We start from the raw sequence: 14,300 nt of genomic DNA, 5'->3' as shown, positions 1-14,300 counted from the left end.
TGGGGGAAGAGGAAGAAAAATATCAGCGCATGGTAACATAATAAACCACTGGATATCAAATCAGAGTCTTTCACAAATGTGTGCGCATGGACACAGACGCAAGGAAAAAAAACATGGTTATATGTGAAACGCAAAGAAATGGTGCCACTATTAACAAAGCTTCACATAAATATAAAACCCCACACTGCATGAACCGTTCAGGTAAAAAAAAAAAAAAAAAAAGAAAAAAAAAAAAAAATGGTGAGTCAAGCTACAAGTTAACTTTTGGCTTGTCGTGTATCCCGGGATGATATCGGTCCCTCTCACACCTCGACAGACATGGAGATGGCGGTACTTGGCTATCAGAAAATACCGTTCTGCATAATTTAATTAAATTATTTACGCCAAAAAGGATGTCCAAGTTCAGCCTCTCATGTTTCATTTTTTCATATATATTTGGAGATACCGTGTTGTCAAACGAGTAGGTAAAATCAATCCACTTTACGTCACACGTCTGCGGGTTTCTTCGGTCATATATAATTAACAAGGAGGTGGAGCAGAAGGAATAAACATGTTGTTCTTCCAGCCACACTTTCAGGCTTATCAATTTGGGGAGAACAATCGAAACGATGCTTTTAAAAAAATAGCTCAGTGCATACACCACGTGCTCTTCCCTTAGGTGGAGACCGACGTCTCTGCTGATTTGCAGCTTGTTGTCAACTCGGTCGTAGCAGTCGTCGATGCTGGGGGGGATTCTCGCCCCATCGTGCTGAACATGGTTTTCCTCCGAAAGGTGGCTATGTTGCAGGGAATGGCAAGGTAGGCTGTGGAGGTGGTGCTGACTGTTCAGGTCGCCCTGCTTGCCGTAGCTTCCGCCACAAGCAGCATCACAAGCAGCATCACAGGCGGCATCACAAGCGGCATCACCATCGGCCAGAGACCCATACTTTGCCACGCACTGCGCGTAGAACTCGCGCACCCCTGCGTCCGTCAACACTTCCTGCTCCTTCACCCCGCATACTAACGCGCATATACGAAATCCCAACCTCTTCTGTGTTGTTATGCGTGCAGTAATTTCTTGTTTCCAGGATTTTAGGAGGCAATAAATTTCATGGTTATCGTAATTGAAAAACGCGGGAGGTAAGTTCATGTCCCTGGCAGATAGATCTATGATGTGTTCATCACTTGTATTTAGGTGTTCATTTCGTATGTCTTTTTTCATCCTCGACCACCTCTTCACATACTTTTCCTTTTCACTCCAAGGGATCGAGTTGCTCTCTTCCTTTAGTCTTTCACTAAACTGTATATCATTATCCTTCAATGTGTTGTAACCTAGTTTTAAGTCAAGCACGTTCTGATTCCGTGGGTCTATCGAGTGGCAAATTTTTTTCAATTTCAGCGCTAAGTGGACTGTGCGTTCGGAAGGATCTCCACTTGGAGTCCCTTCGGCTGCTTTCACGAGATCGCTCAACTTTCCCACTCTCCATTTCTCGGCTTCTTGACCAGGCATATCTGTTCTCACAGATACGTCATCACGTCTACCATTAAGGGGTGGTTCTTTTTCATTCGTCTTGATTCTCCTTGCCTCTGGTACGCAGTCTGCAGTGGATCCTGCATTTTGGCTCCTACTTTTTATTTTGTGAGTCTCCGCTAAATACGAGGCCGCCTCTTCCTCTTCACATCGATACACTGGCACTATGTTGTAAAACTTTGGAATGAGCTTCTGCTTGACTAAAAAGGCCAAGACACGGTGTTCTCCCAGCGCACTGGTGTTTCTGTTCTTCGCGTAATGGCCCCTGTTCCCATGCAAGTGAAGACAAGGCATGACATCGTTCCTTACACATGCAGACGAGCTTGCATTAAGGGGAAATTTTGTTTGTCCTTCCTCTACTGGACATTTATGTTCATCTGGGGACTTCACTAACTTTTCTTCCTCTGAGATGTGCACAGCGTAGTAGCCACCACTTCGTATTGTTCCATGTGCGTCGTCTTCCACTCGACGTGGCGACTTCAACGTTGAGTTTGGTTTGTCCAGGTGGGGATTTTCACAGGGGAAATGTTCCACTTCGGGGCTTTCTTCTAAACAGTTTTTCGTAAAATGAGACCTGTTCGTATTTCCCCTGTTGATGGGGATACTTGTTCTAGGCGCTACGTAGTTTGGAGGATGTTCCATCACATCGTTCATTTGGTCCCCTTGAAGGGTTACCTTGCACGGGTTACTTGGGGGTAGCTTCTTCCGGGTTGCACTCATCACCTTCTCGTTCATGAAGTCAAAGTAGGTCATGGCGCTCTCCATGCTGGTGTGCAGCTTCACGAGGCGGTCACGTTGGTGACGCTGCATACATTCTACACGTTCACCACGCTCGCAACGGTTGTCGAACCCCCGGGGGGCTCCCCTGAACTGTCCGTGCAGTTTGTCATACGCCGCAAAGGCATTCATGTAGAACTTGGCTTCCCCGTTCTTAAAAAAAGGAACTAGTTTATAAATGTATTTGGACTTTTCCCCAGTTAACATGACAGACGTCCCTGTCAACTTCTGGTGGGACATATTGTGCAACATATCATCTGATTCTCTGTCACTAGCTTGTTCGTACGTACCTTTTTTTTTTTTTTTTTTTTTTTTTTTTTTTTTCTTCCATCCATAATGTTCCAAATTAGTACCGAACGTATGAACGACTTGATTATTGATGGGCGACATGTTTTCCAGTGTGGTTCCGAAGTTTACCCCTTGGGCAATATCTTCCTCGTCATTTGGCATCAGTTCGTCATCCTCATAAACCTCTGCATCTGAGTTTTCAAAATTGGCGTAATCCGTGCCATCCAAACTGGTACTACTGTAATCATCTCCGTGGTTATCTACTTCTTCCTCTAGCTGATGGAAATTTTCTAAGGCTTTAAAATGCGGGCAATCCTCCACATGTCTGACTAAACCGTTAGTACTACGTTGTGAATCTCTCTCTTTATCGATGCGATTCCATAGGGGGTGTTCACATGTGTGGTTACTTTTCTTCCTGTTGTTTTCCTCTTCACAACACAATGGTAAATCTCCTTGATGAGGTCCCCTGTAAAGGTTTGCACATCCCGGACAGTTTCCCCGCCCCAAGTTAGCAACAACCATTTGTCCATTTTTATACCTACACATATTTCCATCCATGTGGTTACACTTTCCATTTTGGAGATTCTTAGCGAACGCAACTCCCTCCATATAACACCGTTCATGTGTGGAATGCTCTGCAATTTTCTCCTCCTCGCAGTGATTCAAATAAGTTACATTCTTTCCCTTTCTCACAAGACAACCTTCTACGATGTCACAACTTCTGTTCTCTTTGAAGCTCCTCTCAGGGGGACACTCCAAATGGAGGTCCCCGTCTAGCGATATCTCCCGGGTTCCCCTTTCCATTTGGATTAACTATCCACTCGATAGGGGGGCATGCAGTGGGCCTGCGGATTGACCCGCCTTTCCCCCTCTCCTTAACGGTCCAAATGGATACAAAAAAAAAAAAAAAAAAAAAAAAAAATAAGAAGAAAAAATTTATGTGTTTCTCCTTTTATCTACAATAACGTGGCCTATCCTCTAAAAATTTTCTTGCAAATCATCCTGAGATGACGCCTTGGACATGCGCAAAAAAAACTTCACACACGGAGATGGTGAGGAGGGGAGGATCTTCACAGCACAAGACAGTTCTGTGCCGTCTTGAGGAAATGCTCACATAAAAAAAAAAAAAAAGTGGTGGACGAGATGAGCAACGTATGGGTGGTACTTAAGACGGATGCATCTCTGTATGGACAACGAACTTATAGCCCCACTGTCAGTTCACACGTATGTCCCCATCCATACGAATGAGCTGACCGCGTGGCAATTCTCGATTGGCCGACAGCGTACGCATCAAGGAGGGGGACTCATTCACTTCTTCATCTTCTTTTTGTTCTTCTTCCTTTTCACCGTGGTGCCAAACGTTCAGGTAGATAGAGTGCCCCCTTTAAACCACTTTCCAAATAATAACTCCGGGGAGATAATCCACAGTGCGAAAAATAAGTATGACCATAAAAAAGGCAGCATATAAAGAGGAAAGGCTGGTGCCCAACTGATAACTGCCTTAAAATAAAAGGGCAAACATTTCTATGAAAGGATAAATAAGAAGTCGACGCGCATGACAGGAAGGATGATCGATCTCAGTTAAAACTTCGCACTGGATGGTAAATTCATTTGTAGTATGAGAAAAATAATGTAAAACAAAACGAAAAAAATAAAAATAAAACAGAAAAAAATAAAATTAAGTAATATGAAGCTAAAAAAAAAAAAATAATAATAAAATAACACTTCAGTTACGTTCTACATATATCCCGGAAGCAGAAGGAAGATACCGCGCAGACGTAAAAAAAAGCGCGGGCTATATATAATACCTTAAGGAAGGCGCCTCCTCCCTTTTAGCGCCTGCAAAAGTCGGTTACTCCATTTTTTCCCTTGGGGATATGAAAATACGGTGCCACTACCCCCATCATCTGGAGTAACAGAATTGGGTTAATGGAGAACCGCCGAGGGAAAAAAAAAAAAAAAAAAAAAAACATCAAAATTAAGAAGAAAAATAACCAAAGGACGCATAGGCGATGCGCGAGCCGAACTTAGTCACCACGACTGTGCGCAGGCTGGTCCATAAGGAAAGGGAAGCGCGGAAAGGTCCCAAAGCATGTGCCACAACATTTTGCGCCTCCAATGGAGATATGTCCTTTCCAGGGAAGGGTTCACAACCAACTACCTTCGCATGTCGTCCCTCAGAAGGATAAGAAGGGGGGAAAAATATTAAAAGAATAAAATAAAATCACACTATAACACTTCACAGTACGAAGGACCCCTCGGAAGGAACCCGAATTGAACCAATCAGAGTAGGGGACAACTTGTCACCATGTTTGTACCACCCCAATATTCTCACCGACACAACTGAAGAGAAGTATGCCCCACCCACCATCCCTAATGAATGAAGCTCACAGTGCGTTTTTTAAGTGACACTTCTTTTCCTGCGCATCCGTTTTGGTTACCGGTTTCGTGTTTTCCCCACTCTGTCACCACCACCTCTGAGGCTGCAGCAATGGTGTTAACTTAGCCGAAGGAGGGTGCAACACTTGTCCGTGTATTTATTGTCAAATGAGGAAAACTCTCCGTTAGCACAAAAGTGGGTAAGTCATACACTGGCGCAGTAACTGAGCAGTAGTCTTAGCAGTTGTAGCGCGCCGCGAGCCCGAGTGGAAGAGAGCTTAATCGAAGAAATTCATCACCCATCATCCACCCCACCCGTGTGATGACAAAGGAAGATTATTATCATCATTAGAATTACTCCCTTAAGCCCACTCGAATGAAGAAAGACAACAGTGCCAAGCAAACAGGGGAACCCCCCCTCGGCAGGGCGCACATAGAAAAGTACCATGCAAACCCATTTACAAACTCGAAAGAAGATTACTATAATGAAAAAATATTGAGAATAATATGTTCCATATTGTTGTGTAAAAATATAAAAAGGGTAGATTGTGTAGTTTTAGATTTGCTTTTTAATTTTTTTATAAAAATGGTTAAAACGATCGGAATGAATTGCAGGAAGTTCTCTTCCCTTAGAGGAAGTGTTGTTGTAAATTACATCGACATAAAGCATTGTGTAAAATTGGCCCTAAGTAATTTGTACGAAGAAATTTACACGGTGAGCAATTTTAATAACCTCTTTGCCAGCTCCCCATATGAAGTTGAAGAGGAGGAGGAGGAGGATGCTGTTAAGAAAAAAAATCATAATTATATCAACGTTTTGCAAAACTCGTACTTGTACTACAAGCACCTGTGCATGAAACAGACGGAAAAATACAACTCGATGGAGAACCTGGATGGTACGAACCCTCTGGACAATCTGAACAACGTGACCACCTTGAATTATCTCACCATTGGGAACAACTCTCCATCAAATGAAAATGTAAACGTTTTATTTTTAAATGAAAATATCGATATTGAAAAATATAAAGAAATTATGAAATTAAAAAAAAAATATGTACATGATCATATGCCCATTATTCCACTGTCTCTGAATCGAAAAGAAAAAAAAACGGGACTTTACAATGACAAGACAGATTATTACATGGATATATCTTCTTCCGGTAGCTCTTCCGCTAAATCTGTATCGTCTTCTTCGTCCGAATCATCTCATCCTTCTAGTGATGATTCGGATTTTTTCCATCACATAAACGGAAATAGCGCAGAGGGGAAAGAGCTTGAGAGTCACACAAAGGAAGACATGGGACAGGAGAAAATGCAGGTGTTAAGCCTTCTTCCGAAGCTGAGGGACATATATATGCAGAACGGAGAGCGTGCTCGCCGGGGGACAGACCGTCAGGCCCCTCCGGAGTCCATGTTTAATTCACTGAATATTTTTGAGACCCCAGATGGGGGTAGCCGTTAGCCCATTACAACGGTATCTTTTTTTTTTTTTTTTTTTTTTTTTTTTTTTTTTTAATGTGTTGAAAATAGCTAGCTGACTAGCCTTTTCGCCAATTTGGAGTAACCCCCCCCCACACACACACACACCCACACACACACCCACACGCACACACACCTGCCAGTTGACACGTAGACAGCAGCGGTTAATTCTGCCCCATGTGTGTGCACTGAACCCCGTTTTACACGGCGCCTGCTGAAATTGCAGAAAGGTTGATAATTGCCTGAACAGCGCGGAAAGAAGAAAAAAAAAAAAAAAAAAAAAAAAAAAAAGCTAACCTGGTCAGGTAATTTTGAAAAAGCTCAATTCCTCGACTGAACTACAGTTATGCCATTCGACGCTTGAAAAATATACATCAGATTTTATGGCAAAACTGATACGCACTTTTGAGAAATAGGGCGGTCAGGAAAGCACGCCGTACGCCATGACCAGCAGTAGAATGCATCAATACTCATACTGTGCGTGTGATGATGGGCGGGTAGCACTTTCAAGCATGAGTTTATAAATATGCAGTGGGCAGTGCAAAAATGGGAGCTAAAGCTCATGAATTTCTTTTTTTCCTTGGGTATAGGAACGGGAGGGACAGTCTATGACACCTCAATTGGGGCACCATCAAATGGTTAAAACAAATGAACGGATGATGTGTAAAGGTATAAATGAACGAATAAATTCACTAGTGTAAGATAGGTTATGCACAACCCCACGAGCGTATGCAGCCAATCGAGAGAAGGAGTGTTCCCTCCACATTTTGTTTCACACAAATGGCCAATGATGCATGTCAAACATGTGGTCTATTTGGTTCTGGGTGCCATTCAACCTTTTGCTCGTATTTTCTATTTTTTTTTACCTTTCTGTGATTCGGAAGGGCAGTGTTTTGGCCACTGTCGAGGGTATCCATATTGCGGTTGAAGAATGAAATTGGGGGGGCTGCGGAGGACAAAACTATGGGGGCGAACCAAACTGATGAGGAACCCCGAATTGGGGAATAACGCCAAATTGGGGATGGAAACCAAATTCAGGCGGCAAACTGAACTGTTGACGATCCCGCTCCCTCTGATGGGAGACATATTGTTCCCACGTGGATGAGACCAGGGGGTTGTGGTTATACCCATACGGGTTGGCGTAATGCTGAGAAGAATGATGTGGGGTGTTCTTCAACTCGAAAGCCCACTTGATGGTTAGAGCCGTGGAGTGATTTTCAATAGGCTGATCCGACATGGCTACCTTGGCAAACTCCGCATTGACTCTGTATGAATATTGAACGAAGGCAATATTTTTAAAAGGCACATACCTTACATATTCAATGTTTCCAAAGTTGCTAAATTCATCATATAGAATTTTCTCGATTATATGAACCTGCTCATAATTATCAATATGAATGCTTCCAATGAAGAGGGTTCTACACTCACTGTTAAAATTCCCCACCCCACCCATGTCTTCTTTGAAGGTACTGAATTTTTCTCGTCCAAAAATATCGATGGTTTGTTCAAACTGTAGCTCATCATTTTCGTTTGGAATTCTATGTCTGTAGAGGCAGTTATGCCCATAAGCACAGCAACCACGTGCAAAATAAATGCAAAAAAATTGTTTGCTCGTCAAATTTTTATCTGCCTTTGTGTATCCAGAGTCGGTGGAAGGGTTGCATTTGAACCTTGCCACGAGGCGTTGTACACCACCAACACTGCTAGCACTCCTCCCTTTATCGAATTTGTCCGGTACGTATTTTCCGAACCACATGTTGTATTGGTCATTGCCTTCTGAGTATTCTACTTTGTTCAACTCCTCTTGAGTCACTTGCAATTTTGCTGGCCGTTTCAGGATTTCTTTTACCTTATCGTTCTTCTTCATTAGCTCGATGCTTTTTTCCAGTAGGGAGGAAAACTCATAGGGCTTCACCCCCATGTCCTTTTCCATCCTACGGCCATAGTCTTCGCACATTCCGTAGTAATTGTAATTCTGGTGGTTCAGGTGGTTGTAGTTTACATGGTTCATGTAGGTTGCGTACATTGTGTATGTCGCGTTCGCCACGTTCAACATGTTCATCATTCCTGGGGGCGCCATTGGTGGAATTGTCGTGGCGGGGGGGACGCTTCCCACAGGGGCCATACCCACCCCTCCGCCGTAGCCGCAGCCATACATATCGTAATAACCATTGAAGTTAATCCAGCTCTGAGGAAGACCTCCACCATTACTAACACTTTTGTATGCCCCTTGTGGGTTGCATTTATTCCCCAGGTCCTCGCTTTTCCCTTTCTGCATAGCATTAACACAATCGTGTGATTCCTTATTGTACTGGTTGTGATCGTCTCCTGCACTGAGACCGGTGTCCATTTTCGGTTCACTTTTCTCCTCTACTTTTCCCTTGACTGCTTTTTTGTTAACCTCTTTGTTTGTGTTCTCTCCTGAGTTACTTCTCATCTGTTGTTCACTCCCCTTCTTTGTTTCCCCTACTTGTAGCCCTTCATTCATTATATCCCTTTGCACGATCTGCCTATCACGATTACTGTTAGAATTGGTACTTTCATTTTGAAGGGCGTCACGTGGAGTCGATCCGGAGTTGTCCTCCCCACTACAGTGGTTCCCACCTTCCACCTCACTTATTCCTACGCTATCCCTTTTCTGTGATTGCAGGGTTTCAAATGAGGCCCCAGACACATTTGAGGCCTTTTCTGCTAATCCTATGGTGTTCCTATCACCATTGGCCTTCTGCCCGAATCCTATGTAAGCATTTAATGCGTCGCTTAACTGATCAGGGGAAGTCTCAGTGGTGTCCTTTTCCTTCCCCTTCGATGTGCTCTTATTTCGTGTCCCTCTGTCGGGAATTCTTTCACCTTTCGCTTCCAACCCTCCAGTATATTTCTCCCTTATGTCCTCCCGGTTGGTCTGGGCGCTATGTTCCTCTCGTCCTTCCTCCATCGTCTTGACACTGTCCCCCTGTGGCTCTCCCCTTTGGCTGTCCATTTCTGTGGCTTGTTCATTTTTTTCCAATCTAGGTACTTCCCCCTTCCTACACTCATTCTTTCTTTTTTTCTTTTTCCCTTCATCGCCGTCCTCTGCTTGGACTATATGAAGAAACCGCTTCACGCTCATCTTCAGATGGTGAATGGATAGAGGGCGATGAGGAAAAGGGAAACATGGAATGATGGCATATGGACAGGAAGAGCCCAGAGGAATTTTTAGCGACGTTGCAAATTTCCCTTAAAGTTTCGGAGGCGTTAACGTGTAGTCTTTTTTTTTTGCCCCCCTTTTGGGTCCATGCCCCATTAGCACTGCTTAGCTTCCTCACTTCGCTACTTTTCATTTGTAGGCGCATCCTGCAAAGGACCAGGGGGAAGTGTCGCGTCCTGTGGGCTACTGCCTATAAGGGAATCTTCCGGTAATTTTCCTTTTTCTTTCTTCCCTCCCTCGTTATACAAATTTCAGAAATTAGGGAGTGCGGAAGAAGAAGAAAAAAAATAAATCATCACGGGGTACCTCTTGTTAGCGGGGAACCGGGCTATGTGTGCCACTTCTTTTTTTTTCTGTTTATTTATTTTTTTTTTTCCTTTTTCATAACGTGCCAAAAAAAAAATAAAAATAAATAAGTAAACAGAAAAAAAATACAACAAAATATACAGTAAAAGAAGAGGTGCTTTTCCAACGGGGCTGCTCTTTCAAAGAAGAAAAACTCCTCCTTTTGCATAATTTCGTTTTGCAGATGAATCCTTTAGGAACACATTGATGAAAGGGGCTAAACCCTGTTTGTCAAGTCCCAAATGCGGGCCATACAAAAAAAAAATGGGCAAACCCACATGACGTTATATGAATAAGACGATGTAGGGGAAACAAGTTCTCCTTCTATGAAGAAGAAGCGAAAAAAAAAAAAAAAAAAAAAAGAAAAGAAATTTCCCAAAGGGGGGGTGGAGGAGGAGAACTTGTTTCCCCCCTTCCAAGAAACATATACTTTGTGTCTCCCCTCTCCGTTTTGGGATACCAACAGTAATCTATCAAAGGGGAAGAGAAATTCCCCCATGTGGATGAGATATGCGTGTGGTTCGAGTAGGTATACTCCGGGCAAAAACCCAGCAGGAGGTCACTTGTGTTATATGTACACTTGGCGCAACGCATCGACGAAAGCGAAGACCGGGAACGGCTATCTTCTATGCTTGTTTTTCTTCCTGAGACGCGCTACACGTTGTATCACCTGCACATCACCACGTGGCTACATGACTACTCTCCCCTTAACGTAAAAATAGTAGTAAAGCATTCCCAGGAACATCCCCGTGAGGTGTGCCATATGACCTGCAGGGAGGAAGAGAAGGAATGGTGGGGAATTATTTTGGACAATATAAAGGAATATATGATATTAAATACATGTTTCATGAAGTGAATAATGTACCCGTGTGTATATATATATTATAGCGCGCACATATTATTTGCTATATTTATGGGGGAAGAAATTCTGGAAATCTCTCAGCGGGGGGAGGATATAACTTCTTGAATGAGGACGAACGCAAGTGTGAATGTTCTGGAGGATGTACAGCAATGAGGGGTAAGTTACGGGGGATACCAATAAGCAATAAGTAACGTTGAAATTATATAAATGAATTTATTAATTCCTGATGTCATATGAAGAAGGTGATAACACACAAAGAATGGAAGGAAAAATATTACAATTTCCCCTATTATTGATTCGCAAAAAATATGTTTCAGCGCTTGGGGGGAGTACAGCTCACTCTCGGAAAATGAGGATCTAATATACAGAGAATGAAATAAGAGGATTTATATGGAGGAATGTAGCAACGTATAGAGGGACATTACATCGGGTACTTTTGATCATATAAGGGAAGTATACAATTACGTTAAGGGTTATAGTGGATTGTAGGAGGAGGCAATAAATAGTGGCAGGGTTTGTAGCGAAAGAAATGGGCATTATATAAATAGAGTTATGGGATCTTATGAGGAAGGGGGGAATCTTCATGTAGGTATTTCGAGGGAGGAGTATTATAGGGACTTTATTGAAAAGTAATGGAGGAATAATTCTGAAAACATGTGAAGCTGAATATGTACAAGAGCGCATGGAGCATAGGTAGCAGGAACAACGGGGAGTGCGGAGCATAGTGCCCTCTTAGAAGAAAAGTGCCTAACAGTGACGGGGGCTAGGGGTCTCCCAAATGCTTCTGCAGAACCGGGACGAACAGAGCACTTTGTGGAGGGGTGGGGATAATGGGAACCCCTGTGCGGGGGGGAACCCTACATGGGGGAGTTCAAAAGTGAAACGAGAGACACAGAGTAATTTATAACATAGGGGCGATGGGACGCAGGAGCCCATGGCATTTATGAATAATGGAGGTCCCATAAAGGGAGGAAGTATAGGAGATACATGTTTAGAAGGAAGACAACAGATGCGAATAGTAAGCACTCCGTGGGAGGAAAGACAGGAGCAGATGAAAATAATAGGAAATCATCTAAGAGTCATGGGGAATATAGAGAAAGGGGAAAGATGAAAGTATGGGTATCCGTGCATGAGTTAAGGGAGGGAGAATAACAGGAGGGAAACTAAGGCATGCGCGTAAAATCGGGAGTCGCGTGCAAAGACGGAAACAGGGAGGAATGGTACAATGGAAGGAACACCTGGAACAAGTTCACACGATAAAAGGTCACTCTCCCAGTGCTGAATCTGCAGTAAGCAGGGCGACGCGGGTCAGTTCATTGTAAAGAGTTAGAAATGGAGGAAATGAGGAATATAGAATTTTCCCGTCGAGCTTGCAATGTATGAAAGGTACTGTATTAAGGGGAGGTCACATAGGAAGATTTAACCAACGGGGGAACACAATTCTAGCGCATTTCACCAATAGTATCATAACGGGGAGTACTGTCACTGTCAACGTATCCTCCAGAATCAAATTAATTTGATTACCACTAATCACATTCTTATTGTACAAAATATTCGTCGTGACGATTGAAATAATATGCGCAATATATATGGTCGGGATTATTTTTCTGAGTAGTGAGGTTAAAATAAGGTGCGCAATATATATATGCAAAATAAGCATCCCCTTTCTCTTTCTTCCTTAGACCATCTATCCTTCACTCCTTAGACCCCTTTTCCTTTTTCCCCCCTTAGAAAACCTTCTTTCCTTCTCGGTAAAACATCCTTCCTTAAAACATTCATTCTTCTTTTTCCTCCTTTAAAACCTTCCTTCTTTTCCTTCCCTTTGAAAGCATTCTTTCTTCTTCCTTTTCCCCCTTTGAAAAATTTCTTCTTTCTTACTTTACTTTGAGAAACCTTCTTTCCTTCCCCCTTTAAACAACCCTCCCTTTCTTTCCTTAGACCCCCTTTCACCTTCCCTCCCTTAAAAGAAACTTTCCCCTTCCCTTTGAACAAAACATTTCTTTCTCCCCTTTAAACAAACCCTTTCCTTCCCTCCTTTAAACAAAAATTTTCCTTCCCTCCCTTAAACAAAACACTCCCCTTCACCTACTTAAACGAAACATTCCTTTCCTTTACCCCTTAGACCCCCATTCCCTTCCCTCTAAATCTTCTTTCCTTCCCTCCCTTAAACAACCCATTCCCCTTCCTTACCTCCCCTAAAACATTCTTTCCTTTTCTCCTTAAAATATTCCCCTTCCCTCCTCTAAGGTGGCTAAAGATCAGGCCATATTGTTGTTCTAATAACCTAGGAAAGAACCTTCCTTTTCCTTCTATTCCCTTAAGGAACCTTCCTTTACATTTCCCTCTTTAAAACCTTCTTTTCTTTTCTCCCTTAAGAAATCTTCCTTCTTTTTCCTCCTTTAAACCTTCATTCTTCTTTTCTCCCTTTGGAAACCTTCTTTTCTTTTTCCACCCTTTAAACATTCTTTCTTTTCCTTCTTTAAACATTCATTCTTCTTTTCTCCTTTAAAACCTTCACTCTTCTTTTCTCCCTTTGAAAACCTTCTTTTCTTTTTCCACCCTTTAAACGTTCTTTCCTTTCCTCCTTTAAACCTTCTTTAATTTTCCTCCTTTAAAACTTTCTTCTTTTCACCCTTTAAAACCTTCACTCTTCTTTTCTCCCTTTGAAAACCTTCTTTCTTTTCCACCTTAGAAAACCTTCCTTCTCCTTTCCTCCTTAAGAAAACTTCTTTTCCCTTTCTCCCTTAAGAAATCCTCCTTTTTTCTTCTTCAACCTTTAAAACATGCTTACTTATTACTTCCCTTAAAAACTTCTTTTTCTTCCGTTTAAACCTTCTTTTTCCCCCTTTTAAAACCTTCTTCTTCCTCTTCCCCTTAAACCTTCTTTCTCTTACCTATAGAACCCTGTTTGTTTTTCCCCCCCCCTTAAGAAACCTTCTTTCCTTTTCCCCCTTTGAAAACCTGCTTTCCTTCCTCTCCTTAAGAAACCTTCTTTCTTTTTCTTCTTTTTAAACCTTCTTTTTTTTCCCTCTTTAAGTAACCTTCTTTTCCTTTCCCCCTTTAAAATCTTCTTTCTTCTTTTTCCCCTTTGAAAACCTTCCTTCTTTTTCTTCCCCTCGAAAAACTTCTTTCTTTTACCATCCCGTAAGAAACCTTCTTTCCTTCCCTTCCTTAAACAAAACTTTCCTTCTTATATTATTGTTTTTTTCGGCAATGAAAAAAGAAAGGAACAGAAAAGAAAAAGAAGAAGGAAATAAAGAAGGAACAAATAGAGCAAAAGAACGAAATAAAGAAGGAAGAATAAGGGAAGACAGTAAAGGCTTTATGGATGTTAGAAGTCAGATTCCGGGTTTAGGAATAAGGTTTTAGGGGTGTTAGAAATCACATTTCTGGTTTAGGGTTCAGGGTTTAGGGGGGTCAAGGGAAAAACTCCTCGCAGACAGAGACCGGATACTACACACCAACCGGATTTT

At 42.4% G+C, this 14,300-nt stretch overlaps 3 protein-coding genes across 3 annotated transcripts; 1 reads left to right on the top strand and 2 right to left on the bottom strand.

Moving 5' to 3' along the window:
* Window positions 1-250: 250 nt before the first annotated feature.
* On the bottom strand, window positions 251-3,379 carry PKNH_1018300 (inositol polyphosphate multikinase, putative; the record flags this gene model as incomplete). The annotated part of the gene is made up of 1 exon (XM_002259630.1): window positions 251-3,379. The coding sequence occupies one exon, from the start codon at window positions 3,377-3,379 to the stop codon at window positions 251-253; it is 3,129 nt and encodes a 1,042-aa protein (XP_002259666.1).
* A 1,951-nt stretch (window positions 3,380-5,330) lies between these two features.
* PKNH_1018200 (conserved Plasmodium protein, unknown function) lies at window positions 5,331-6,416 on the top strand (the record flags this gene model as incomplete). The annotated part of the gene is made up of 1 exon (XM_002259629.1): window positions 5,331-6,416. One exon carries the CDS (start codon window positions 5,331-5,333, stop codon window positions 6,414-6,416), a length of 1,086 nt encoding a protein of 361 aa, XP_002259665.1.
* A 978-nt stretch (window positions 6,417-7,394) lies between these two features.
* PKNH_1018100 (pre-mRNA-splicing factor CWC2, putative) lies at window positions 7,395-9,542 on the bottom strand (the record flags this gene model as incomplete). Its single annotated transcript, XM_002259628.1, has 1 exon — window positions 7,395-9,542. One exon carries the CDS (start codon window positions 9,540-9,542, stop codon window positions 7,395-7,397), a length of 2,148 nt encoding a protein of 715 aa, XP_002259664.1.
* Window positions 9,543-14,300: the final 4,758 nt, after the last annotated feature.

The sequence above is a fragment of the Plasmodium knowlesi genome (genome assembly GCF_000006355.2).
Source record: "Plasmodium knowlesi strain H genome assembly, chromosome: 10".
Taxonomy (NCBI): Eukaryota; Apicomplexa; class Aconoidasida; order Haemosporida; family Plasmodiidae; genus Plasmodium; species Plasmodium knowlesi.
Note: the sequence above shows the minus strand (reverse complement) of the source record. Positions and strands in the feature narration are given on the sequence as shown.